The sequence below is a fragment of the Cryptomeria japonica genome, chromosome 6, assembly GCF_030272615.1.
Source record: "Cryptomeria japonica chromosome 6, Sugi_1.0, whole genome shotgun sequence".
Taxonomy (NCBI): Eukaryota; Viridiplantae; Streptophyta; class Pinopsida; order Cupressales; family Cupressaceae; genus Cryptomeria; species Cryptomeria japonica.
Window position 1 is genome coordinate 52,875,774 of NC_081410.1, and position 26,472 is coordinate 52,902,245.

At 33.6% G+C, this 26,472-nt stretch overlaps 1 protein-coding gene across 2 annotated transcripts; it reads left to right on the plus strand.

Moving 5' to 3' along the window:
* On the plus strand, positions 1–26,472 carry LOC131064225 (nudix hydrolase 8). 2 transcript variants are annotated; one of them, XM_057998308.2, is made up of 9 exons: positions 1–445; positions 8,070–8,350; positions 19,624–19,689; positions 20,867–21,004; positions 21,271–21,348; positions 24,993–25,043; positions 25,259–25,293; positions 25,862–25,970; positions 26,077–26,472. In XM_057998308.2, exons 1-9 carry the CDS (start codon positions 343–345, stop codon positions 26,260–26,262), a joined length of 1,047 nt encoding a protein of 348 aa, XP_057854291.2. In that variant the 5' UTR covers positions 1–342; the 3' UTR covers positions 26,263–26,472. The 2 variants fall into 2 exon arrangements, with proteins under 2 accessions (XP_057854291.2, XP_057854292.2); XM_057998309.2 differs by lacking the exons at positions 1–445; positions 8,070–8,350 and adding an exon at positions 16,991–17,136.

The window sequence follows — 26,472 nt, forward strand, 5'->3', positions numbered from 1 at the left end:
TGGAGATCTTTAACAGAAAGGAAAAACTCGGTTATACTAATTAAAAATCCGTTTTTTAATCCCTTCTCGTCGAAGATGCACATAGAATGCAGTCGATCGAATAGTAAAGTTAAAGAAGAGATCCCATGAGGAGCATAAAACGAATAAAATCGATGCAAACAGGGAAGCTTTGGACTGTGATATATCATAAATTGCATCGTTCTGACGATTCGATCGAGTAGGAAAATTATTTGCCCACTGAAAAATTAAAAGATTCCGTGGAGGAAGATTTAATATGCCTCGCTATAAAATGCCAAAACAAGTAGAATTGGACGATGAATTCTGGAACAATTTACGAGTGTTATGGATTTGTTAAATCTAAAACGATCGGCAATTGGGGCATCAAATTGTCACGGAGAGCTCAATAAAAATGTTACGAGGAGAGGGAGATCAGTGTCATCTACAGGTCAGTCATCTGTATAAATGATTGTCACAAGAATCTGTTGCCTTTTTGCTTGTTTTCTCCAAAATTTAGAGTACAGGATTTGTATAGAATTTCAGAGTTTGGATTTCGAAGTGCATTCCGTTAAATTTTTTGAGGGCGACCAGATATTCTGTGTGTTGACAGTAGAAATTTGTAACGAAAAGTTTGGATTCCTTCTGAAAATTTAGTTCTGCAAGTTTTTTTATGAAATTTTCTCAGATGGTACGTTAATTTCTCTATTTTCATCGAAGTTTTGAAATGTTTATTTGTTAATTTCTCCATCTCAGTTTAAAAGGAGAGCGTTTTGAAACTGTTTTTCTTTCTTTTTTAATTGACGAATTTAGAGTTGGAATGCTGTTGAAATTTGTTAAGGACCGAAGAATATTCATTTCTATTATATTTAAATATAGGGGAAGGGTATCGTAACTGTTATAGAGTTTTGTACCTCTCAAGTACCTCCAGACTTGTAGTTATTGTTTGGCTTTTGAATGAATAAATGGATTAGTTTTAATGACGTTCACTGGACCCAACGGTCTAAGAGATCCACAAGTTCAAATTATCCCAGTTTCAGATTCTTTTTCATGCTGGATCTTCTCTTGTGAATCTTGATTAAGAGGTTCGCTGTTTTGTGAAGCCTTGATTCTTCAAAAAGCTCGTTCAAACTATCTACTTTTAATTCATTACCAAATTGGCTGCGAATGTCTTCATACGTTGTACACTCCATAATGATATGTCATTTTGTTTCTACTGTCCTCATGCTGCAAAACTGACACGTTCTTCCTTCCCACTCTTCTTTAGGCACCTTCCATCTATCAGTTTCACATCTCAAATGGTGAGATTCAATCCTTAATTAGGTAATTAGAATTTTGGCCTTACCATTGATCGTAGATCTCAAATATTTTTTTTCCTCATGCGCTCAAGTAGGGTTGAATTTTTTAATATAGTACACTTTTTTCGTGCCTAGCTGGTGTACCCACATGGCATTCCTAAGTTTCTCTAAGACCCACTTTTTTATCTCCTCTTTACTGCTGGGGTAGTCGTGCAAATTTATGTCCCACTTTTTCAATATCTATGACTAACGCAGCAAGATTCATTACGTCTTCAAAGGTCAAAAAGTGGTCATTTTGATTTGACATTTAATACATATTTTCTATTACTGCGACAGTTCATTTAGACCACCACAACATTTGCACAACTGATCTAATACATTTTTTATGAATCCTCATCAATAATCCATACTAATACAACCACTTCATCTAATTATACCTTGACTCTAATTTGATGAATCCTCATCATTGATCCATACCACTAAAGTAATGTGTATCATATTGCTATGAGTACAAAACATAATTTTTCTTAGCTTGTAATTATATACAAGTTTTATCAAAGTTTCATCTTGCTATGAGATGTCAAAGTTTTATCAATTGATTCCTTTAAAAATATACAAAATTGCTAATCTTTGGTATATGTATATGTATATATATTTGACTATAATGTAATTTTAAAAAGGTTGTTCAACTTTTGAAATGCATGATCTTATTTTGAGATCTATTATGTCATGCAAAACTCTTAACTTTTCTAATTAACTTTGCTTTAAGCTTACAAATAAAAATTTATTTTGCAAAAAGCCTTGGTTCAAGTGTTGGTTATACCTCGAGAAGACAATTGTATTTCTAACAAATCTTTCACAAAGTTCTTATTATTACATCAATAGTAGCTTGGACAAAAAAATTGCTAATATAAATGCAATTTTGATTTCACAATCTTTATCTATACTTAACACACAATCTATTTAATGGTGAAACATGGACACAATTCACTTATTCTTTCAATGTGAGCCTATGGCTTTCTAAAACATTTTTAGTATATTATTTTTAATATTTGTTCATGTGTCACTTTTGAATCTAATCATCTAGAAGAATGTCATAGCTCAATTGCCTCCCACATGACTTTTTTGGTACAACAAAGATCCTTAAAATTTATTCACTAGAGTGACATACATTTCCAAACAAGTGAAGTGCATTTTCATTCCACAAAGCTTGTACTATATTCCATAGAACTACTATTTTATTCTCTTTTATTTATTTTTTGTCCCCACTCTTGTCTACTTTCTTCATATTTGTTTTTCTTCCATGAATTTTATTTTTTTCTCTTAACAATAGTAGTGTTACATACATAGCTACTATTTATGCATTGATCTACTATTCCTAACATAAAACAATATATTCAATATTGATCTAGAAAAGATACGGATGCAATGTCAGTAAAATGACAAGGACCTACTCCTTTTAAAATCACATATCTATTATGCTTGCAATTGTTCTTCTATAATGACATGTTGGAATATTTGATTCCAGTCCAATTCTATATATCAATTCCATTTCACTCAAAAGTCAATCCTTTTTTTTTACCTCATCACTTAATACTTTTCTAAATTCCATCTTACCAAAACTAGGGCCTACTCTTATTAAAATCACCTACCTATTATGCTTACAATTGTGCTTTTATAATGACATATTGGAATATTTGATTCCAATCCAATTCTATATGCCAATTCCATTTCACTCCAAAATCAATCCTCTTTCTTTACCTCATCTACACTTAATACTTTTCTAAATTCTATCTTACCCAAATCATAGCCGATATCGATAGATGACAACTAGCCACTACATGACATTCATTTTCCATTACCCATGACAACTAACCACTACATGACATTTATTTTCCATTACCCAAAAAAAGAATGTATACTTTATTCTCTTCTAATAAAAAATAGACCTCCACTTCTAAATATGTGGTCTCTCCCCAAAAAAATGTAAGATCATCGCTTCCATGAAAATGAATGTATGTTTTAGTTGGCTTGCCACACGACAATCAATAGAATCTTCTCTTTTTCAAACACATAAACCAAATGATTTAATATACTAAATAAAAATATATTTTTTAATAATCTCTCGTCCAAGATACACATAAAATGAAAATCAATTTTTTATACTCTTCTCGTCCAAGATACACATAAAATGAAAATCTTATTTTTAATAGTCTTCTCGTCCAAGATACACATAAAATGCACTTGATTAAATACTAAATCAAAATAAAACAAATAAAATCGATGCAACAAGAAAAGCTTTGGAGTTTGATGTATCATATGTTGCATTGTTCTGCAACGCTCTGACGATTCGATCAAGTGGATAAATGTTTGCGTATTAAAGAAAACAAAAGGAAAAAAAATCCGCCGCTTCTCTATAAATGCCAAAACAACTGCAATTGGACGATGAAATTTGGAACAATTTGCAAAGTGTGATGGATGTGTTAAATCAAAAACGATGGGCAAATTGTCTTGGAAAGCTCAACAAAAATGTCATCAGGAAGAGAAGATCAGTGTCATGTGCAGGTCGGTTATCTCTATAATAACTCCTCAAAACAATTAGACTACAAAATGTATAGAAATTTGGAGTTTGGATTCTGACGTCTATTCTGTTAAAATTTTGGGGGCGCCGACTATTTTTGTGTGCTTAAGCTATGTTAGCAGTAGAAATTTGCATGAAAAGTTTGGATTTAGCTGCATTTAAAAAAATTTAGCTCTTCAATTTTTTAATGCACTTTTCTCAGATGGTTTATGGTTTCTGTAATTTCATCCCAGGTTTTGAAATGTTTGCTTTTATTTTTGAATTGTCGTGCGATCTATGAATTTTCAGTTCAGCTTTAAAAAGACAGTGTTTTGAAGGAATGTCATGCAGCGAAGGGTTAATTTTGTTTAAATAAATAAAATAAATATATATATATATATATATATATATTTATGTTAAGGTGGAGTCTAAGTTGTTTTAGTGGTGGAGAACTTGTGTTCTTGAAAGAGAGGTCATAAGTACAAATCCCAAAAGCGGGTAGGGTATGTACAATTTATCAGCTTCGACCCATTACCAATAAAAAAAAAATTCTATATTAAGAAGTAAAATTTATACAAATCATAAAAAGAATAAACATTGATATTATGATTATTAAAAAAAAAATAAAAAATCTAAACTAATATTAACAATTTTTTAAATTATAATTTTATTTACTTAAAAAATATTTTATCTTATATAAAATTTATTTATTTACTCAATATTATTTCATTTTATTTTATTAAACACAAAAAACATAATCATATACTTGTTTTAAATATCCTAATAGATTCAATCAACTCTTTTACTTTTAAAATTTATGTAAAAATGTGATCACTCAATTCTTCACTTTGTCAAAATTTTTAGAAGATATCAACTTTCAAATTATAGTTCCATTCTACCTTTATTTTACTTAACTTTTTAAATATTCAGTATTATATTAAATATTTGTAATTTTTTTCTTTTTATAATTCAAAAATATCTTGTATATGTATGTTTGTATATGTGCACATACACACACACACATACACATGCACATGTGCACACATACATGTTAATCACGGAAATAAGCCGATCATAAAATGAAAACATATCTTGAGAGTTGATATCATAAATATTTTTAAAATGATACACAAAATTTTAAATAGAGAACTTCTAAATTGTCTCTTTTACCAAAAGATTTAACAAAATAAAATTTGAAAGCGTTGACATGAGTATTTTGATAAGGTTGGTTTGGATTTTTTAATTTGTATTGATTAGGGAAACACGATAAGAGTTATGATTATCTCTTTTACCAAAAGATTTAAAAAAATAAAATTTGAAAGCGTTGACATGAGTATTTTGATAAGGTTGGTTTGGATGTTTTAATTTGTATTGATTAGGGAAATATGATAAGAGTTATGGTTATGCATGTTGCCTTTTGTTTCAATAACAAGGCAAGAACTCTCAACACTACTTGAAGGTTTTAAGTTAACATGTTCTCACTCTATATTGAGAATTATTCTCTAATAAAAAAATGAACCAATGTCTCTTTATTTTCCTATAATTCCTCTTTAATTGCCAATGAGAAGTGAGAAGTGAATAAATGCACCTATATAATAATCCTCTCTATTACACATCTTAGGGTTAGACCAAATGAACACAAAGTGCAACAAACCCCAACATGATTATTTGTCATAGTTCCAACACAAAAACCATTGTAGTTCTTTTTGTTCAATTGGATTAGTATTTAGGGTACGGGTTCATAGAAGAGGGACTACCTAAAATTTCTCAGTGGGAGTTATTGAATTTTTTTTTGGAGCCTTTTCATGGTAGAGGATTTCATAAATATCTTAATTATTTTTAGTAGTTACTATTGAAATTTTTTAAATGAGAAATTATATTAAGTTGGTGTTTCCATGAACTCCCTTGTCATAAAAAGTTTACCAAAATTAATTGAGAAAAACTCACAATGTTGTCATGTAGACAATGAACACCTAGAATTGATACGAAAACTATCATCCCAACCTCCAATTAACCAATTAAAAAATGTAGAAAAAATCAAGAGTCTAACTTAATTTGTTACCATTTTTAAATAGTTATGCTAAGAGACATCTACAATGGTATTGAGAGGTAGATTGTAATGGTGTTAGTGCATTCATAATTTTTTTAAAATTTTGATGACCATTTACCTATCAAATTGATATTTATTAATTAAATATAATATTTATGTAAAGAGAGCATTTATATATTTAAACTGTCTTTTATATGATATTATATTTTAAAATTAATAATTAAAATACTACATAATGTAAAAGAAATAATCTAAATGCAATATTTATAAATTATTTATAAATAATTATATTTATTTTTTTACTTTTATCCATTAATTGTAAAGCTAAGCATTAGTAGTTGTATGTACCTAAAAAGTAGACAAAAGAATATACAATTTCACAAATTACATCAAAGAAACAACCAACCATATCAATAATACATGTCTTAACGTGTGTTTTGATCTATTTTTTTGGGAGGTGTTTTCAAATAACTTGATGAAGATGTAGCTAATGTGACTACATTGTTGATGCCCAAAACATAATAAAAAATTTAAGCTCTTAACTTCTAAAAAACATGCTAAATTTTCATAAAAAATTTACTTACTATTTAAGAACTTGAAAATAGAGAATTACAATAAGTATCTATGAGATCCTCCCTCCTATAAATTAATTTATAGCTATGTAATATCTCTTAACATCTTTTAAATACAATGTTACTATAGAACCTATATCTCTTTACAAATTTATAAGCTAGAACCCAATTTTGAATTGCATCCATAAATATATAATGAATTTGAAAGTTGAACCTATCTCTTGAGTTATTTTTTTTGTGATAGTTAGATATTCAAAGTTGGTCTATAAATGTCTATTACCAATTGGATATATGTTCAACTACAATTCTATAAAATTTTTGATATTCTTTACAAAATCTTTCCTTTCATGTAATACAATCTTCCTAAATTTTTTAATACAATCTTCCATTGTTTTTTGTTAATTCATTATTATTCAATTGTTTTTCCGTCAATCACAATTATGAATTTTTTGTTTTGATGTATGTTTTTTAATTTTTATAAAGTTAAGATGCATGATTTTTAGTTACGTTAAAATAATATTTAACATGTTTAAATTTTCTTATCAAATTTATTTTTCACATCCACCAAACAAATATTTAACAAATTCTAAAACTTTATATAAATAAATAAACATATATAATATTAAAAAAACCTAAATGAATAATATAGTACTAATATTTATAATAATTAATTAATAAATAACAACACAATAATAAATATATAAAATTTTTATACAACAATATTATAATATAATTATAATAAGTAAAATAGAATATTATAAGAATCCCAATGTTTAAATCTATATGACTCTAATCCTAACTTAATCTTAAACTTAATCAATAAAATTATTCATCAAGTTAGGTTTGTAATTTAATATCATATCACTTATAAATGAAATAGAATTAGACAATATTATAATATATCTCAATCTCATTTTCTAAAATCAAAATTAAAATCAAATTACAATACATATATTTCTAAGTTGCAATTAATTCAAATGCGATTGATTATTTCTATTTTTAAATTATATAAATCAAATAGTTAATTCAAACAATCAAATATAATTACATAAAATTAAAATCTTATATACTTATCTTATTACATTTATTACTTTACTAAAACAATAAATACATGACACTTGTTTAAATGCCTTTCACATAAATCATTTATCCCAACGCTACTAAGACTCGCACATAATTATGAAGCTTCACCAATATCAAACCTACATAGATTGCTACCCCATTTACTACTTCAATTTAACTCAAAAACTAAAATAAGCCCAAAATACCTCTTTCCTACCAAAAGTATATATGTATTTAATGTATAAAAGATTTGAGTTTACCGCCATTATTTGAAGATGCAATTACACTTTGGAGATGGAAACCATATTTCTCAGTTTATTTGTACAGAATGCCGTTTGTGTATTTTCTAACAGGAGGTGCTCTTCCTAAAATGTAAACAGGAAAAAGAAAAGGGAATGCCTCTGTATGGGTTTTGATCAAACCGCTAGAAGAAATATTAAATTAGGGTCTTTTATTTAGTTGTCTTGTTACAAATTGCTGTAGATGAGTCGATATTTTTTTGTTATATCTTTGATTTGGTGTTCTTGTTTCAGGCTTTCCCTCCAGCCCAATTAAGCATTTGTCTTGGACCATTCCAATAACAGACAAAAGCAGGAATTCTTTTTTCATATCTGCACTACCTTCAGGAAAAGGAGGTTTGGTGAATATATTCAATCTACCATCTATAGATATACATTTAAGTCAAGAATTCGACTTACTTGAAACATATGAAGATGAATATGGGGGGGTGATCATTGATCCAAAGAGCTTGCCCTTGAATGCCAACGCTTTTATTTCATCCCTTCGTGCATCGCTTTCAAGTTGGAAGAAAAAGGTAATTGCTCATATCATGAATAGGGATGGATACAAGAATGAAGCATCTGGCTATTTTAATTTTATCATGTTATACATCTTTAAAATACCTCCCACCACTACGGTTCCGAGATTATTGAAAGTCTGGTTTTTTTCCATAATTTAAGTTCCATATTTCTTGTATGAAGAGTTATTAAGGATTTTCTATTAAACCATTAACATGAATTTGCTTTTCATCATTTTCCTAATCTTGGAAAGAAACTCGAAGGAATTTTTCAAGACATCCTTAAAAATTTCGTTATTGGAAACAATACTGGGACTTGTATGTTAATGAAAAACTATAAGAATGAAGTATATATTAGAAGGTTTACAACAAAATACAGCCCTTTAGTATCCATGACCTATCAAAACAAAGCTGTAATTTATTTTTAAAATGCAAAAGAAACAGACAGACCACTCCTCTAGGCACGAGGACAGTGATCATCCTGCTAGAAACAAGCCACTAAGATGGATTAGGAGCCTCCCACCTGCCCTATAGTAGAACGGGGGTTCTTCGAAACATTAATCTGTAAAACATAGTTTCTCTGTCCCCTGGGAACATTGAATAACGGCTTAAGGGTATGCTACATCAACTCTTTAGACTGCAGTCCAGGCCTGTTTGCGTTCTTTAATGATTTTGAGAAGCAACATATTCATTTTATCTCAAACATGGCTCCATAATTATATGTTACTATTTTTTTAGATGAGTGGAGATTTGTAGACCTTATTTCCAGTGCACATACTATTTTCAGAAACATAATACTTTTGTCTCCCACCTTTCTCAGATATCATCCAGTGCAACTTCTAGAAAAGTATGTCATTTAATTAAAAAAAATGTGCTATTTGTTTTCTATGATAGATGGCTTTGAAGATCTTTATCTTTAGGATTTTTGACTATTGATGTCATTTTTGCTTTTTCCATAAAAGTCAATCATTCACATTTGAGCCTCATAATCTGCTACAAGCAAGATAAACATCTCTGTCATAAATTCGAAAGCAGGAAGCTTTTCTTCTAGATATCATATAGAAACAGATCTCTTGTCCTCGAAGTAGTCAATTGTGCTTGAATAATTTATAACACTAAATTTGCCTATTGAATCCAACCAACTTGAGAAACTAAAACCTAGCATACCACGGGGACACACCTTCCCTTATAAAAAATGGATGCAGCTATTCTGGCTCCAAAACGGCAGTACGGTGTGCATAACAGGCAAGTTGGTTGCACGTTTTTAACCGTAGATTTTGCAAACAACAGTTGCGATTGACTAACATGTCAATAACATGGTGTACGATTTGGCCATTTTGGAGCCAAAATAGTTGCGTCCTTAACTTTATCTTCACATTTCTAGGACAGGGACATCTCTAGGATGTGGGGAGTTGGACGGGATGTTCCCTTGCCATCCCACCACCACCGTCCACGTTTATGGGATGTTCCCTTTTTTGGGGACCTCTAGGGAACATTGGTATGTCTCAAAGATGTTAAGGGGACTCTTATGAGTCCATTGAACGTCTCAGGGATGCCCAAACATCCCCATGACACAAAGCATAAAAAAGTCACTTAAAAAAATATTCCAGTCTGTGCCCTAGGTTCAAACCCTAATGATCTATGGGCCTCACCCAAATCCTAAACACTCTAAAAAGCTTTACACATAGGCCTTTAAGCCTCATTCAAACTCACTCCAAATCATCAACAAGAAGTTGTAAGAGTGAGAGTAGAGCGTTAGGATTGATGAAGAGCAAGAGGAAGAGTGATGCCAATCCACCATTGAATTAAAGGATTCAAAGCATTATCCAAGCCTTGAGATAAATTTTAATTTTTAATTTTAAACTCACTAGTTTAGTTTTTGCAAATGAATATTATTAATGAATCATCCAAATTTTAAAATTTTAAATTATATAACAACAAGCTATGTTGGTGTTGGAAATAAGCCACACCCGGACCGACGATGGACTGGTCCAAGAGGGGCCAGTAGCTCAGTGGTAGAGCACTCCAACAACGTATGGAAGGTCCTAGGTTTGAGTCCTAGTTGGTCCATGTCTCAACATGGTATCAGAGTGAGGTTCAGGCTAGGAGCCCCAAGCACACGAGAGGTATGGCTTAAGGGGGGGTGTTGGTGTTGGAAATAAGCCACACCTGGACCGACGATGGATTGGTCCAAGAGGGGCCAGTAGCTCAGTGGTAGAGCACCCAACAACGTATGGAAGGCCCTAGGTTCGAGTCCTAGCTGGTCTATGTCTCAACAAGTTATAATATTCTCTTTTCTAAATTTTTAGTGTTCCAGTTTTTCATTTTGTCAAATTAGGACTATAACTTTTGTCTATCTTCTACTTTTATGCTTTATGCAACATGAAGTGAGAAAAACAAAATTGAAATCCTTGTTTGACAAAGATTGAAAACAAAGATTTCTATTTATGTGTCCTTTGTTTCTGCACTTCATGTGACTTGAAATAAGAAAATCAAAATTAAAATCCTTGTGTCTTAATCCCTTGCAATATGAATAGAATTTTAATTTTAAGATTATAATCTTATAAATTTATATTGTTTGTTGCATTGTCACTATGAGCATGAGGTTGAGCCTCACTAGGTTGGAGAAGTTGAAACTGAAATTGATTATTGACTTGATGAAAGTATAGAAATAGAGAGGGATGAAGCCACTAGTTCCATTGTGAGTGCAAGTGTTAGTTACTCTTCCAAAATATTGAAAAAATATGCTAAGGGTCCTTTTGATCCTAAGTCTTGTTTAAAACAATTTGCAACTGTTGGAATCAGGGATCACTGAGAGGGGGGGGGGGGTGAATTAGCATATCAGCGTTGCCAAGCTCCTCAAGATCACAATGGATGTATGCTTTAATATCCTCATTGTGAAGGACTCTGTAGGGTACCGAAGAAAATGCTCCTTTCGGATCATCTTCAACATACTCGAAAGGGTGTTTCTTGAAAACAGGTCTAGCTCTATCCTTAATCTTGACAACCAATGGGGTAGCAATTCAAGAAGCTGAAGCCATTTCGAACTTAGGGTTTGCGAAAACTGATAGTTTGAAACAAATAAATACCTTAATCCGCAACCGAGCGCTGGAATTATCTTTAGGATCGCTGAACTCGTTGTTGAGATCGCCAAATTGCTTTGCTCTTCTTCTTTGCACTACTCTCTTTATCACATTGTGATGAATGAAGCTTTGAAATGCCCTTTTAACCTAAACCTAATTCTTCATGGCAATAAATGCTGCAACTGGTTACCTTGATATTCAAAGTTGCTTACTGAAGCATCAAATCTTCTCTGAAACTTCTGGATAACATCTGCATATACGATTTAAGCCTTTTGCAACCTTCCGGAATCGATTGCAGATCACCGAAGAGGGGGTTCTTAGAATCTGCATGAAAAGTTCCCCCTAGGGCAAAAAGCCCTAGTTACCGGATGAAGATCCTGCATCGGATTTGGGTGCACATCCATTGTTTGCGTTAGATTCATCTTTTCTGATCCACATATTTTCATGTTTGTCTTTGATCTCTTCTACCTTTGCCTTGCCCTTCTCATCTAATTTGTTCTTGTCTACTGGAGCACTATTCTTGCTTCTGCAGTACTATACAATGTGACCGGTTTTATTGCATGCATGACAAACAACATTCTGCATAGGTCTGAAGTTCATCTGATTTGGTCTCATCCTGCACTAGTTAGAGATATGTCCAAACATCCTACAAGCATAGCACCTCTTGTTTTAAAAGTTATTCATTACTGCTTTACACATATTTGACTTGTGACCAAATTTATTGCATATGAAACATCGACCGATAAAGGTAGGAACATTATTTATGTTGTTCCATTCCATTATTCATCCTACTTTTGCATTGATTCGCCATATGACTGAATTAATTGCAAGTAAAGCATCTACCATTGAATTTATGGGCATTAGGTTGTCTTATCAGAGGATTCTTGCTCTTCTTCCGATTAGGTTTTGCATTGCTTTGTCCAGATTTGGAGGATTTACCTTTCTCAAATCCAAGTCCTCACATGTCCTTTCCATGTCTTTGACTTTCCAGCATCTCATCAAATCTTGCTGAGCTAGCTTTGAATTTGTCTTTGTAATCATTAACAGTAGCAAGTTCATCTCTTAAGGCAACAATCTGTCTTTCAAGTTCTTGACCATTGTTCCTTGACTGTGTCAACTCAAGCTTCAACTAATCATTCTCATAGGTAAGCCTGAAGCAATCATCAACTCTTACCTTCAATGATTGTGCCAGATTCTCTTCATTTTTCTTCCGGTTCTCAATCTCTTTAGTCAACCTCATCACAATGGATTGCATCTCATTCTTCAATGCAACATTCTCTCTCTCAAGCTTGTCAACTTCATCAGCGTTACCTTGATTTTCCATGATTTGATCTTCTTTCTCCTTTAGCTTGTGCATCAATTCTTTCCTCTTGTCTCTTGAAGTGTTCACTTGATCCTTCAAGTCGTTAATGAAATCATCAACAACATTCAAGTTTCTTTTCAAGGAACTGATCTCATTTCTTGCTGCATCAAGATCCTCAAGTGCCACACTAAGCTATCTCTAAAACCCGTAATCCATTGATTCAATCTCTCGGACCTTCCTCAAGCAGTTAAGCTTCCTCAGAGGAACAAGGCTCTGATACCAATTGTTGGAATCAGGGATCATTGAGAGGGGCAGGTGAATCAATGATCTACCGGTTACCAAATTTTCAGGCTTAACTTTAAACCACCGGAAGCATACACATGAAACTGAAATGCAGGAACATAAAACAATCAACCACAAAATCATAACACCGGATTTTTATGTGGAAACTCAAATGGGAAAAACCACGGTGGGATTTGAACGCACAATATTATTCCACTATGGTCAGTAGCAAAACAATATTATAATATGTGGAATGCACAGGCATTCGGGCACACTGCCTAGAGCTCACTGCTCAAATACAATAAGGGCTACAACCCCGGAAGGCTCACTGCCTTACTGATTAATTACAATGATGAATTACAACAAATGAACTCCAAAATAGCATCTGCAATGCTTGGATGAGTTCCGGTTAAGTGCCAAATACATTGACTGAATCACCTCTGCTGTTTTGCCTTGTTCATTGTCTTAGTCAGCTATCAGATCAAGAATGCGCATGCAAAACTGCGCCAAAATGGATTCTCGATCACCACTCGCTTGCATACAATCATACCATACACTAAACGATTATCTACATTGGTCATATATATATCCGCAATCACAAAATAGATCATTTATCATGTCAGCCTGCAAATGTAACGTGTAGTCATATGCCGTCTTGACCGGATCACCAAAGATAAATGCGGATCACCAAAACAACAATAAAGTGATGTCTTTATGTCGGTCCAATCATCCCAAACACGATTTATAGCTCCGCAATCACTAGAAAGCTTTTGGACCAAAACTGCTCCGTTCATCTTGAAATACCGGTTAACTGGCTACCGGTTGACATCCACTTCTGGAAATCAAGATCCGTGATTACTGGATGGGAATCTCATGAAGAGTTGCCATCAATGACAACCCTAAACCAATAATCATCCATCAGAGGCCATCAGATGAGTGTCAATTGCCAATAGCAACAAGGTTGCAAATAAAGTTTGGGGCATATGGGTGCACTAGGTTGTGGAAGTGCCACTTTTGTAAGTTTGAATTTTAGGGAAGCATTACTAGAGTTAACGCCCACCTCCTTCATATTTGAGGCAAAGGTGTAGATATAGATAAGAAATTGACACAAAAACTCAGCTATAGGGCTGAGACAAGTAAGTTATGGGGTAGTAGTGAAGAAAGTGCACCTACATTTGCTTCTTTGTCACTAAGGTCAAGGGGTCGTCAAAGACAAGGTATTATGTCTTTTTGTAAAGGCTAGTTGCATATATTCAAGATTCTTCTACTACAGGGGCAACAAAGGCTAAGTAAGGTGAAATGTATGATCCTATAGATGCCAACATGATTTGCACTGAGTGGACCAAATTTGCCACTCTTGGGGGTTATTTTAGGCGGCCAAGATGGATATGGAAACAATGGCATAGGAAGATCCAATTTTTTGGTGGAATTGCCATGGACTACCACTCTAGCCATTTGATTGCTGAGAGGAATTAGTCTACCTATTGCTTCGTCACTCTCTTAAGAGGAATAGACTTAACTCTAGGATAGTAGAGAAGCTTGTGGTTGTACATAGTGCTTCACGTCTCATTGACGACAAGACACTTGTGTACATAGAGAGTCTAGCAGTACAATGGATGTATTGCCAGAGGAGCCAACAAAGATTGATGAGGATTCTATGATTTTAGATGCAGGGTTGGTTGGTATTAGTTTGGTGGAGCTTGACCATGAGGAGTCCACTAGTTTCAGTGACGAGGAGTTTGGGGATGATTAGAGGCTTCCCTGCACTACATTTTGACATTTTGTACTTATTTTGATATCATGCTACTCATTGTAATCATCTTTATGATATTTTGGATATATTAGACATCTCCAATTTGACATTTTCATTTGTCAAATTTTATTTAGTATTCAAGTATTTTAAATTTTAGTATTTAGTATTTGCAATTTTTCTATTTTACTAATTTGCCAACGTTTCATTTGAAATGTAAATCTTATACATCTTTTTATAACTAGTTTTGTACTATATGTATATTAGTGCTGCCCTTGTTCTTGTCCCCCCACCATACCCAAATTTAGGCCATTGGTTCCCTCATCCTCGAAACCTATCCCCCTGTCCCCACGTCTCCCCATCAGGAAACCCTATGGCACATTGGTTCTAGGACATTTTTGCATTTCTAAATTGAGGGAGAATGACTAGGGGACATCCCCTAACGTCCCACCATCCCTAAAATACCTCAAGGGATGGGGAAGGGGGTTTGGGGGGTGGGGACATGTCTACATGTAACACAATATTTAATATATCATTTTATTTTTTGTGTGTTTAAAATCGAAATAAATGTCATGGTATTGATTGTCAAAGAAATGAAAATATCAAACAATTAATCTTTTCAATTTTCCTCTTGTTAAACTTAATTATATTCAAAGTTTCAATATATATACTATATATTTTTTAAAGAATGGCGTCTTCACGTATTCGTCTCCTTTTTTCAAAAAATGCCATGTTAATATCCACACCCTTCTCTTGTACTAGTACTAGTCTCTTGCCAACTATGCTCTCTTTTGGGTGATTGTTTTCTTCATATAGTGTTTTATCATTCTTAGTTCTTTAAGAGACATCATTTTGGACATGGGTATCTAACATAGCCACACATTTGTTGGGACCTGTTTTTGCTAACTACCTAACTACATATATGGGGTGTGTTTGTACATTTTATTTTGCTTGCATTAAGTTAATTACTTTATTGCATTTTATGTGCCTAGGATGGGATAAACTTACTTAGATAGGTAACTATTTGGGTAGGTTGTACATGTGACTTGTACTTTTCTTGTTTGGTGGAAACATTCTACACATGTGACTACATCTCCTATTATCTCACTTTGGTTGTACACTCATATCTCTTTGTGGTGTATCCTATATATACTTACCCCTTGCTCTCATATGACCAGTCAAAGCTCTCATCTTCTATATTTTCACATTGCATCATTTTGATAAGGATATTGTTATATTGTCATATCGATCTTTTGAGTAATTTGTGATTATCTTTTTGGTATTGTTGATCTTGGGTGGCTAGCTTCGTAGCCAAATCTTACATCCAAGAATCATTATTAACCTAGCTATTGGGTATGGCATGAAGGCTTCTTTGTGCATACTAAAACTGGTCTAACAGGTGGTGTTCTATTATCCTAGGTCCTTGACTCTCTATAAGAATATTATAAAAATAACCATTGGCCCTAATAGGACAATTATAAGAAAAATAAAATTGAATAAAGATACGGAACATACTAAAAACATAAAAAAAAACTAATTAAATTGCTGCTATTCTTTTACATCTGATTTGAATGAACTAGTTGTTGATTTCAACGATCTTGATGAAGAGCAATATAATGATTTGTATCTTATTGTTCTCGAATTTCAACATAACCATCAACCATTTAACTGACATATGGCTATTTAATATATTAAGATCATATTTCACAACTCATTTATTATTTTCAATCATCAATTACTAATAGTGTTTTATTAAATTTTTGTTCAGTTACACATATTATAATGATATTATAGTTAATTTTAATTATCTTGTCTATAATTCTTATATTTAATTACAAATTTGTACAAATGTACCATACCCAAGGTCCAAAAACAAGTGATTCTCTGGATCCATATCTTGAATCCACAGTAGTAATTCGGTGCACAATCAATGTTTGCCTAAAAAATTATGCAATTATGATCGAAGTGGCATTTCAGAACATAATTATCTTTAAGACAATCATTGTTCTAGGGTTTTAGTTTGTTTACCATTACTTGAATTTTGAAACCATAACACGCATTGAAAAACTTAGTATTTTTTATGAGTCATTTCCCTTTAGATATGCTATCATATTTTCCAAATACTCAACAGGACCACATAAATGTATCCAAAATTGTGAAACAAACTGGAGATCAAACGCTTTGTTTTAATGAGTTGCACTTCAGGACAGATCTTCTTCACTTCTTGATGTGGACACTTGTACACATTTTCAGATTATCGAGAAGAATCAGCTCTTCTTCAACAATGACTCTTTTGATTTTACGTGTGAATCACTTCATCTACTCTTTATCAAGAAGCTACACATACAATTGTATTTAAATGGTGAGAAGGGCAAAGCATGGCATGGTAAGAGGTTCATGGTCATTCTCTATGAGTAGTAATCAGAGAGAGCAAAGAGTAGTAGTGTAGCGTCACATCTCTTCTTGGAGAAGTCTAGTTTTAATGTTTAATGTATAGCTCATTTTCAATTGAGTTTTCATATACATTGCAGTATTTTTTTTTGATCGGTAATTATGAGTATATTTTATTTATATAAAAGTAGTTTAAGACATAAAAGATAACAAATTCGAAATCAGAGATTAACCCCTGTATCGGTCTTTGATCAAGGAAATACTACTAACATCTATACCACCCGAACAAAAAGACGCCTTACCACTAACCATAAACCTGCACACAAAATCAACACCCTGCCTCCCTACATACTACTATCCAACCGCCCCCAAAATGTGGCTTTACTGTCACAGTTACAGTATACAAAATTTAAACAAAAAACATGCCCAACGACCATCCACCACAGTGCGAAATAGAAACTAAAATAGAGTTATCATTTTTTCTTCTTTTTTCTTGATCAATTGACCCAAAAATCTTCAGGAGCAAATTTTGTTTTCTTCTCTGTATCCTTCTGCTTTGCCTCTTGCGCGAACTGTAGCTCCACTCCCTTCTCATGGACAAAGTCCTTCAAAGCCTCCCAGCCCACACGCGCCTCCTCCGTTCGAGCATCACGATCAGCTCCATCGTTCCAAAGGATGAAGGGCTTGAACTTCGCTTCGTTTCCATATTGCATTATACCTTCTCCAAACTGCCGCCGCAGTCCTTTACCCACTTCTGCTCTTGCCAATGATAGTGGTCGTCCCACACAGAGAATGATCAGGGACACACACTCTTGCCACCCACACCACCTCTTTCGAGCCAAAAACTAACCCCCATGCAACTACCATGGACATTATATCGGCGTTTGTTCTGTAACAAAACTCCAACCTCAAGTATACCTCACCAAGCAACACGTCAAGAATTTGTAAGAAAATGGGGTCATCAAATTAAAATAAACCCTCGAACCTTTTCTCAGAATTTTGCCAAAAAAGGCAAGTTGTTGTTTAATGGAATGAAGCGAAAAAATTGCCTCCATGATTGCTAGTTGTTGCTCTTCTAGTCACCCTCCCTGTCACAATCTCAATTGCTTCCTCTGCACACCTCAACCTCAGAAATACAAATCGGCCGCCTACCCTTGCATTTAAAATACACCACATCACCCCTTGTCAAATCCGCATCAAATGATCATTAAGTCTTTCTCCCTCGGCGACATACGAATCGCACATCAGCCGACTCCATACCTCAATAATCTTCCTGAACGCCTTCACCACACACCTCATGCAATGATGTAGCCGATTTGGAAAGTACATTGACTAGATCATTGCCTTCTCTTAACACATGAGAAATTTGAAAAGAATGGAATGTTCCTAATTCCATTTTAATTAATTGGATGTATTTGTTGATTTTTTATGAAGCCATCTCGCCTTTCATAATAACATTAACGATTATTTGTGAGTCACCCTCCAAATGGAAACAAGGAATTGATAGATGTTGTGCCATCCTCACCCCCCACAATGCTGCCTGCACCTTTGCTTCATTGTTTGCGCCGTCCACCAATCTCCTAGCTCCAATAGCTAGGATATCACCTTTCCAATCCCAAGCAACAAATCCTACTCCAGAAGGCCCCAGATTACCCCTTGACGCCTTGTCGAAGTTCACCTTAACCCAACCTTCCTCTGGCTTCTACCATTCAACTCCTACCCTTATTTCCCCTTTCCCCAACATCTTTTTCAGATCCACCCGGGAAAGCCCATTAATGAGCCCATATACAGGGCAGTATTATCTGTATTTATTAGTCTCATTTTCATCTGCTTTGGTTCATTATAGATAAAAATTCTTTAATTTAGTGTTTTGTCCGGCAGATAACCAATCAAATCCACAACAAAATAACTTTTTTAGTTTCTCTCCCAACTTGGAGACAACCATTGTCATGAATCTTAAAACTTCCACCTAAACATGGAAAGCATTAGTAAAATAACCAAGTACTAATATGCATCTTAAATCTGCTTCATATTTTAAACCACTTGTTATCCAGGACGCATGTTGTGAATATGCAAGTATGAAAGATTACAATCATATGACAGATACATCTTTGTTACAACACTTTTCTAGTTCTCATTACATGTATGCATGATACGGGCTGAAATTCAGTTGCATTTTGCATGCCGTACACTTGGTATCTAACTTCCTTATGTATCTATTGTCTGAGTAAAATAGCTTGCATATCTAACTTAACTTTTATTTGTTCAGTGTTGAATTTAATATTTTTGTTTCTTGGAGAAAAAGATTCTTTTTCTTATACAAGCCGAAACAATAGCTAATATTTCTTCAAAACTATCTCTTAGCTAGAAAGCAAGAAAGCACTAAAAAGTAAACAATATTTAGTGATCATATAATTTGGCCGTTCTGATTATTTTACATCTGCTAAAGACAGGCAAAGTTTAACTTGTACTTACCTTACAGGGAAAAAGGGGTGTCTGGCTTAAGCTGCCAATTGAGTATGTGGATCTTGTTCCTGTTGCAATCAAGGTGATATTTCTTCTGCTTCCATGTTTCTCTCTTCTAGTTCACGGGCATTCTACCCTTGCAGATGTACATGAATTTTTTATTTATTTATACTCTCTCATACCTCAAGGCATGGGAGGAAATGAAAAACTAGCAACCAAGCAGGATGGACAAGTTGATAGAGATGGCACGCCACTAAACACATAATTAAATCTGCCTAGATACTGCTGTCAATATAGGTGTTGAAAAAAAAGAGAGCAAGCACAGAAGCAAGCTTGATTAACTGATAAAATTTTTGGAAAACACTTTTGCGCTGGTTTCTCCAATAAGAAAACTAGATAGAAAAGTAATATAAATAGTAATACCATTTTTGATCCTCAACATTCTAACAATTTCCATAGTCCTAAAACATTATCTGCCATCAAGTTGAGCAATGGCTTTTTAAAAGTAACAGAATTTTTTCATTCTCATGGTGGATTTAAATCAGGTCAAGATATGGCAGAGAAAAATGGCAAGCCTCTCTATAGGAGATTAACTGACTTGACCCTAGCCCCCGGCCACAATTTCCCATAGTTAGCTGTGGATTTTTCCTGGTTAATGCTACTATGGTTAAAATCAATTCCATTAACCGAATGTTCTATACTATTTGAACCACATTTTCTTTGCAAATCATGATGGTCCAGCAGGTTCTATCACAAACTCTGTTCAGAGATTCTTTGAATGTTCATTTTTTTTTCTCTTCATGGTGCAAGCCATCAGATCATACTTTCAATATGTTGATCTATCCCTTGTCAAGATGCTTATTCTTTGGCTTTTGAGCCATAAACGATTTCAGGTCTAGATATGGACCAAAAAAATAGTAGGAGATGAATTGTAGCTCTGTCAAATGTGTTAAACTCATTGAATTTATATTCACATGTATAGATATTTATCATTTGGTACCTTGAATATCTAAGGGGTCACTAATGACATAAACTCTCAAGTTGTTTATGTTTAAGGTGTTACATAACTAGATTATCTTTTTTTCTCAGGAAGATAATAGCAAATTAATTTCATTCTCCCTCATTAGATGGAAGAAGGCATAGCTTGTACTTGGCCATTTGGGGTTTTTTATAAAAAGTTTATTCTCATGCTGATTCAAATCAGTAATATTTTCCTGGCTAAGTTTTTCAAGCAATGATTATTAACTCTTGCATTACAGGAAGGTTTTAGTTATCATCATGCGGAGCCAACATACACAATGCTGACATATTGGATCCCTGATGGAGAATGTATGCTACCACCCAATGCCTCTCATCAAATTGGAGTTGGCGCTTTTGTCATTAATGCTAACAGAGAGGTATGCATGTGATAGAAGTGCTATTTACTTTGGTATCTATATTCTACTTTGTAATACTGAAAGCATTCTATTTTGTTTGCATACTATAATCACCTAGTTTTATGCTTAATTTCATGTCTGGAAAACAGTCAAATGGCATCTATCTTTATATGAATCTATTGAAATTTCTTTTATCTTTCAATCATTAATGCTATTTCCATTGTGGATATAGACTGATGTAATAAGTGCAGTTTGACTTAAAAAATTAAAATTATATTCAAGTTTAGGTGCTAGCTGTGCGAGAGAAACATGGCAACTTGGAAGACTCTCAGACATGGAAGATGCCAACAGGATTGATTAATCAGGTAATCTGATTTACGTCAGGCTACATTTGAAAACAAAGATATCATTTGGTAGAAAATTTGCTTTTGAAAAAGACATTGTTTGTAACTGTATCTTTCTTTTGTTTCAAACACACATCTTGTATTACATTATTAAGCAATGTATATACATGAACAAGTACAAAAGGCGGTAGTTAGCAACAGCAATGAAACCCCTTCCATCATGGCAACAAGGGCAAGTATATCAGCTTCAGCTCCGACATTCAGAGGGATTCAATTTTTTCTAAATTCATCCATTGTGGCTTACAGTATGATTGTAAGTTTGCAACTTGAAATACGTTTTAGGAGCACTTCACTACAATTTCAGGTCATTTGATTCCATATGAAGATCATATGGCTCCTACATCTGCCCATGCTTCTTCTAAATAGCTCAGTAGGCATTGTAGTTGACTAATTAATCATTATTCTATAATCTATAGTCATTGCTGTTATGTTTTTGTAATTTGAACTGACCATGATTTTGTATTGGTTAGCGATTGTCAGCTGGGCAGCATACTCAATTATGGATTGGCTAGGATCAGTCACATTTTAAGGACTGATTTGGGACTCCAACTAACTACATCATATCCAACCTTTTTTATTAATATATTTATAATTATGAACGATCTATCACTGCATGTCTTGGTCATAGGCTATTGCTCACCATGAAGTAACTCAGTGATGGTCTACTTGGCTAGTAAAGTGTCTTAAAGTTCATCCAAGATAATAGATATAAGGTCTAAAATAGTGCATCTACGATAGGGGTTCTTTTACCAGAGAGCAACTTCACAATGACCATGTTGATGGCAAAGATTCCCAGTGTCTAGCTCAAATAGGTAGGTATAAGTTGAATTATTCAAGAATGTGTACTTCGGCTAGCAGAGTTTCTCAATGCCTAGCCCATGTATAGAAGTAACTAGTTAACCTCTTCAACTGAATGACTCAATGAACAACATCTTTCAACTTAGAATGTCTCAAGAATGGCTGGATCAAGTATTAAAATGGCTAATTACTAGCTTAAGTACAAGAGAATTCAATGTAACTTATAGTAGTATGGCTGTTGATCGTTACCATGCCTCTTTTCTAGTAAACTGCCTAAGAAATGCTTGGAACTCTCTCTCAAAGATGGGTAAGAACTAGAGTGTTGAGTCCTTTCTTCTGGTCACTTGGTTTACTTTTATTGTGAAGTGCAAATCATCGTATGAACCTGGCTAGTGTGGTGTGCATTTTGGGGCTACTAAATATATACCTGCACAATTAAAAAAATAGAAATCCTCATATGATCTTGGCTACCTTGGCATGCATTTTTGGGCCTATGTGTATGTGTGGTCATCTCAAGTTATTTATTGTCATTTCTTAGGAGTTGGATTAAGAAATCTACCTGTTGCGTTCATAACTTGTCAATTGTATATAATGGTCCTTCCTTTGGAGAATACTTTAGTGTATTGTTTGTTCTTAGCTCAAAGATTTCTTGTTTGTAGTTATGGATACAATACATGTAACTCTAGATCTTATGCATGCTTATCCTATGGGAATGTTGCTGCAATTAATTACATTGAGATATGTTCTACAATGACAATAGGGTACAGAGTCTCATGTTGTGACTGTATACTTAAAAATGAAAACACAACTGACCTATATTAAAAAAAAACTAAAAACTAGAAAATTAAAAATATAGTTGACATAATTAAATATAGAAATAAAAAATATACTTATAAAATAATTGAAAAAGAAAGCATATATATTTTTATTTTAATGTGTCAACATAAAATATATATAATAAACTAATTAATTCTTATTTAGTAAAAACGTTATTATTTATTTTTTAAATATAAAGATATCAAAATTTTAAATATGTATACATTAATGCCTGCAAATGAAACTATTAAAAATAAATAATATACTTTTCAAAGTAAAAACAGAACACAAGATTTTTTTTTTTGATTGGTGAAGCACTAGGATATTTTAGCCTGGCCCTAGCTTCAGGTGAGGCCGCAAATGGGAGACCTCATCCCCGACATTAACACACATCCTTCCTCTTCCTTGTCTTCTTCCTTTGCGTCCTTCTCTTTCTCTTCTTCCGTCTCACTTTGTCCTCCATGGGGTTTGAACCTTCATGGCACCATTAACAATGCCACTTTTTCACTGTGACACCATGGGGTAAGCCCCAAAACAGAACACAAGAATTACTAAAATAATGAATTGTGGCTTTCCAAAATCAAAACTAAAAGTTACATACAAAAGTAAAATAGCTCTTCAAAGAAAAAGAAAATAAACAATAAACAGGATGCCCATTAAATTTTGAACATGGCCTTGAAGGATTTACTGTCACAAATGAACTTGACAAACAATAAATCAACTAGACTACACTTGTTAATGCTCAAACAGAAAGCAATCAATCTGCCCGTCAAGGTGCAGATGCTCTAAGTTTATCATAGGACATTATGGTATCTTAGTAGGGTAGGAACATCACTTCGTCTTTGTGTAGTGATCCAACCTCATCAATTTTCATATGCTTGGAAATTTGATTTTGAGGATTATTCTCAAATAACCTCTCCTTTAAGCACACATGGCTACATAGTGCATAATTTCCTCTCAAAGTGTGAAATGAGGTAGGTTCCAATAATGGTGGGATAAATGACTTATTCTTCTACAATAGCTGCAAACAACCCAGACTTTGTGGTAAAATTATGTGCATTCCCTTATGCTTTATCAAATGCTTTCTTGAACATGCAATTGTCTTCCTAGAGGAGCTGGTTCTTATTTCTTATCATTGGTTTCCTGGTGCAATTCCATCCTTTGTGCATTTCTTATGCCGTCCTAGGTAGATTCCTAGTGGATTGACCTACTTCAGCTGCTTTAGAGCGTTTCCTAAGTTCTGCGGTTTCACCAGTGTAACAAAGACCTCCATGCTTGGATCTTGCTTCAAAATCAACAGGTTTGTTGATTCCTTTGGCTTCCTTTTCAGGTGCTTGACCTGTGTATCTCAGTTTCATTAATGTTTAAGGCCAGTCCCTTTTGTTTGTGATCGAAAGCTTCTAAATAACTGCAATAATTGATCAGTATGAGAAGTGATAAGGTTTAACCTTCAGAGGTCCTTATCTTACTTTCCGTAGCCATTTTCTGGGCATCTAGTGTTGATGCTTGTTGCTCCTAAATCCTCTTTCTTTTGCATTTCCTCATAATCTTCATGGAGCTTGACCAGCAACTCCTTTTTTGCAGCCAATTCTTATTGAAGTTATCACCATACCTTGGGGTAAAATTGCCTCATGTCTCAATTAATCTTTCAGACTTGTATTTCTTTCATGCTTTTATAACTAGACTGCAAAGCATGTGGTCTACAATTAGTCAAAAGAGATTCTATAACTAGAATACAAAGCAGTGCTATTTTGATAGCTTAGTTACGGGCTGCATGGAATTATAAATGATTGAGCTAACATGTTGCATTTACAAGAGGTACAGAATTTTTATCAGATGTCCCTAAGAACTGTTGTCTCCCCTCGCATCTTTCCAACTTGTATTTTATTTCATGCTTTTTTATACTGCAAGTTGAATGTATATAGATGATGCTATTGCTAGCAACCAATGGCTAATGTGGTGACCGTTTTGCTGTGGTTAATGCTTTCCAGTCTGAAGATATATTTACTGGAGCTATAAGAGAAGTGAAGGAAGAAACAGGGGTAAGAAGTGTTCAACTGCTATCGAAAAATTCAATTTTGGTTCTATTTTGTAAGGTTAACTTATATTTAGCTTTCTGGTGCATGATCTGACTTATGAAATCTTTTGAATATAAATCATACATATTCACTTACTATGTGTTGTTATGCCTTATTTTCCAAACATCAAATGTTCTTTAATGGTGTATGCTGGTTCCATTTGCTGCTTTGGTTTTCAGATTGACTCGGAGTTTTTGGAAGTAATAGCATTCAGGTATATCCAGAACATAGGCTTCTGTAGTCTTTTATTTTATTCTTTTGTTGAGCTGAAGACGATAGCAACTTTTGCACAATTTTTGGTAGTTTGAACTTGGTGGATGACTTCCTTTAGCTTGCTTAAGGAAAATTATATTTTGTTTTTTTGCAATATTCTTTACATTTTTTGGTATGTATGTGCACCTAAAAGGTATCTAGTGATTAGATTTGGAATGATGCCTTTTTTGGTTAGAGATATAATGCAAAACACAATTAGTATCAGTTAAAATTAAGGCTTGCCTCTGCATTGAGCAGCTTATGAATTGTGAATGTGCCATTATAGTAAAAGCACATTGCAAATTAAGGAAGTCACATGGATCACAACCACAAGCTAGATAGAGAGAGAGCCTTGAAGGAAATTCCACTGTAGTTGTTTTCTTTTCCTATGATCTTGTCTCTACAATCACAACACAGATTTAAGGAGTCCTATACTGTAATGCTAATTTCATAGAATTTTCTTTTTGTTTTTATTTTAAACCTGTATAAATTTTTTTCCCTGCCTCCACTAACTATTTTTATCGTTCCAGGCATGCACATCATGTGCTTTTTGAAAAGTCTGATTTGTTTTTTCTCTGTGGTCTTAAACCACTGAATTTGGATATTGTGAAGGATGATTCAGAAATTCTAGCAGCACAGGCAAGTTTTTGAATATGTTCAATTCCTCTAAGAAGATTCTTTATTGATGTATTAAAGTTTTTAAATGTCTTGAGTATGATTATTACTGGTGTTTTTCTCTGTTCAGTGGATGCCACTACAGGAGTTTGCATCACAACCATTCTACCATGAACAAAGTATGTGTAAGAAGATGCTTGATGCATGTATTGCTTCTTTTGAAAACCGCTACAAGGGGTTTTCTGCTTTTCAATCCTATGAAGCTTGTGACAGTCACCCTTCCTGTTTCTACTTCAACGATAGGGATATAAATTAACTAAATGTTAATCAATTAAGAAGAAATAAAATGAAAACGAAATAGAATTAAAGAATTAAAAAATATTGGAGGGAAAACACAATGGCTGTTGGGTTTCATATCCAACACTAAATCCCTTCTCTAGAGATCAATGTATTATGCCATATTTTTAAGATACTGTAAATTTGTAAGTATAACTTTATTTCTCTGGGTATTGTAAATTTTATGAAA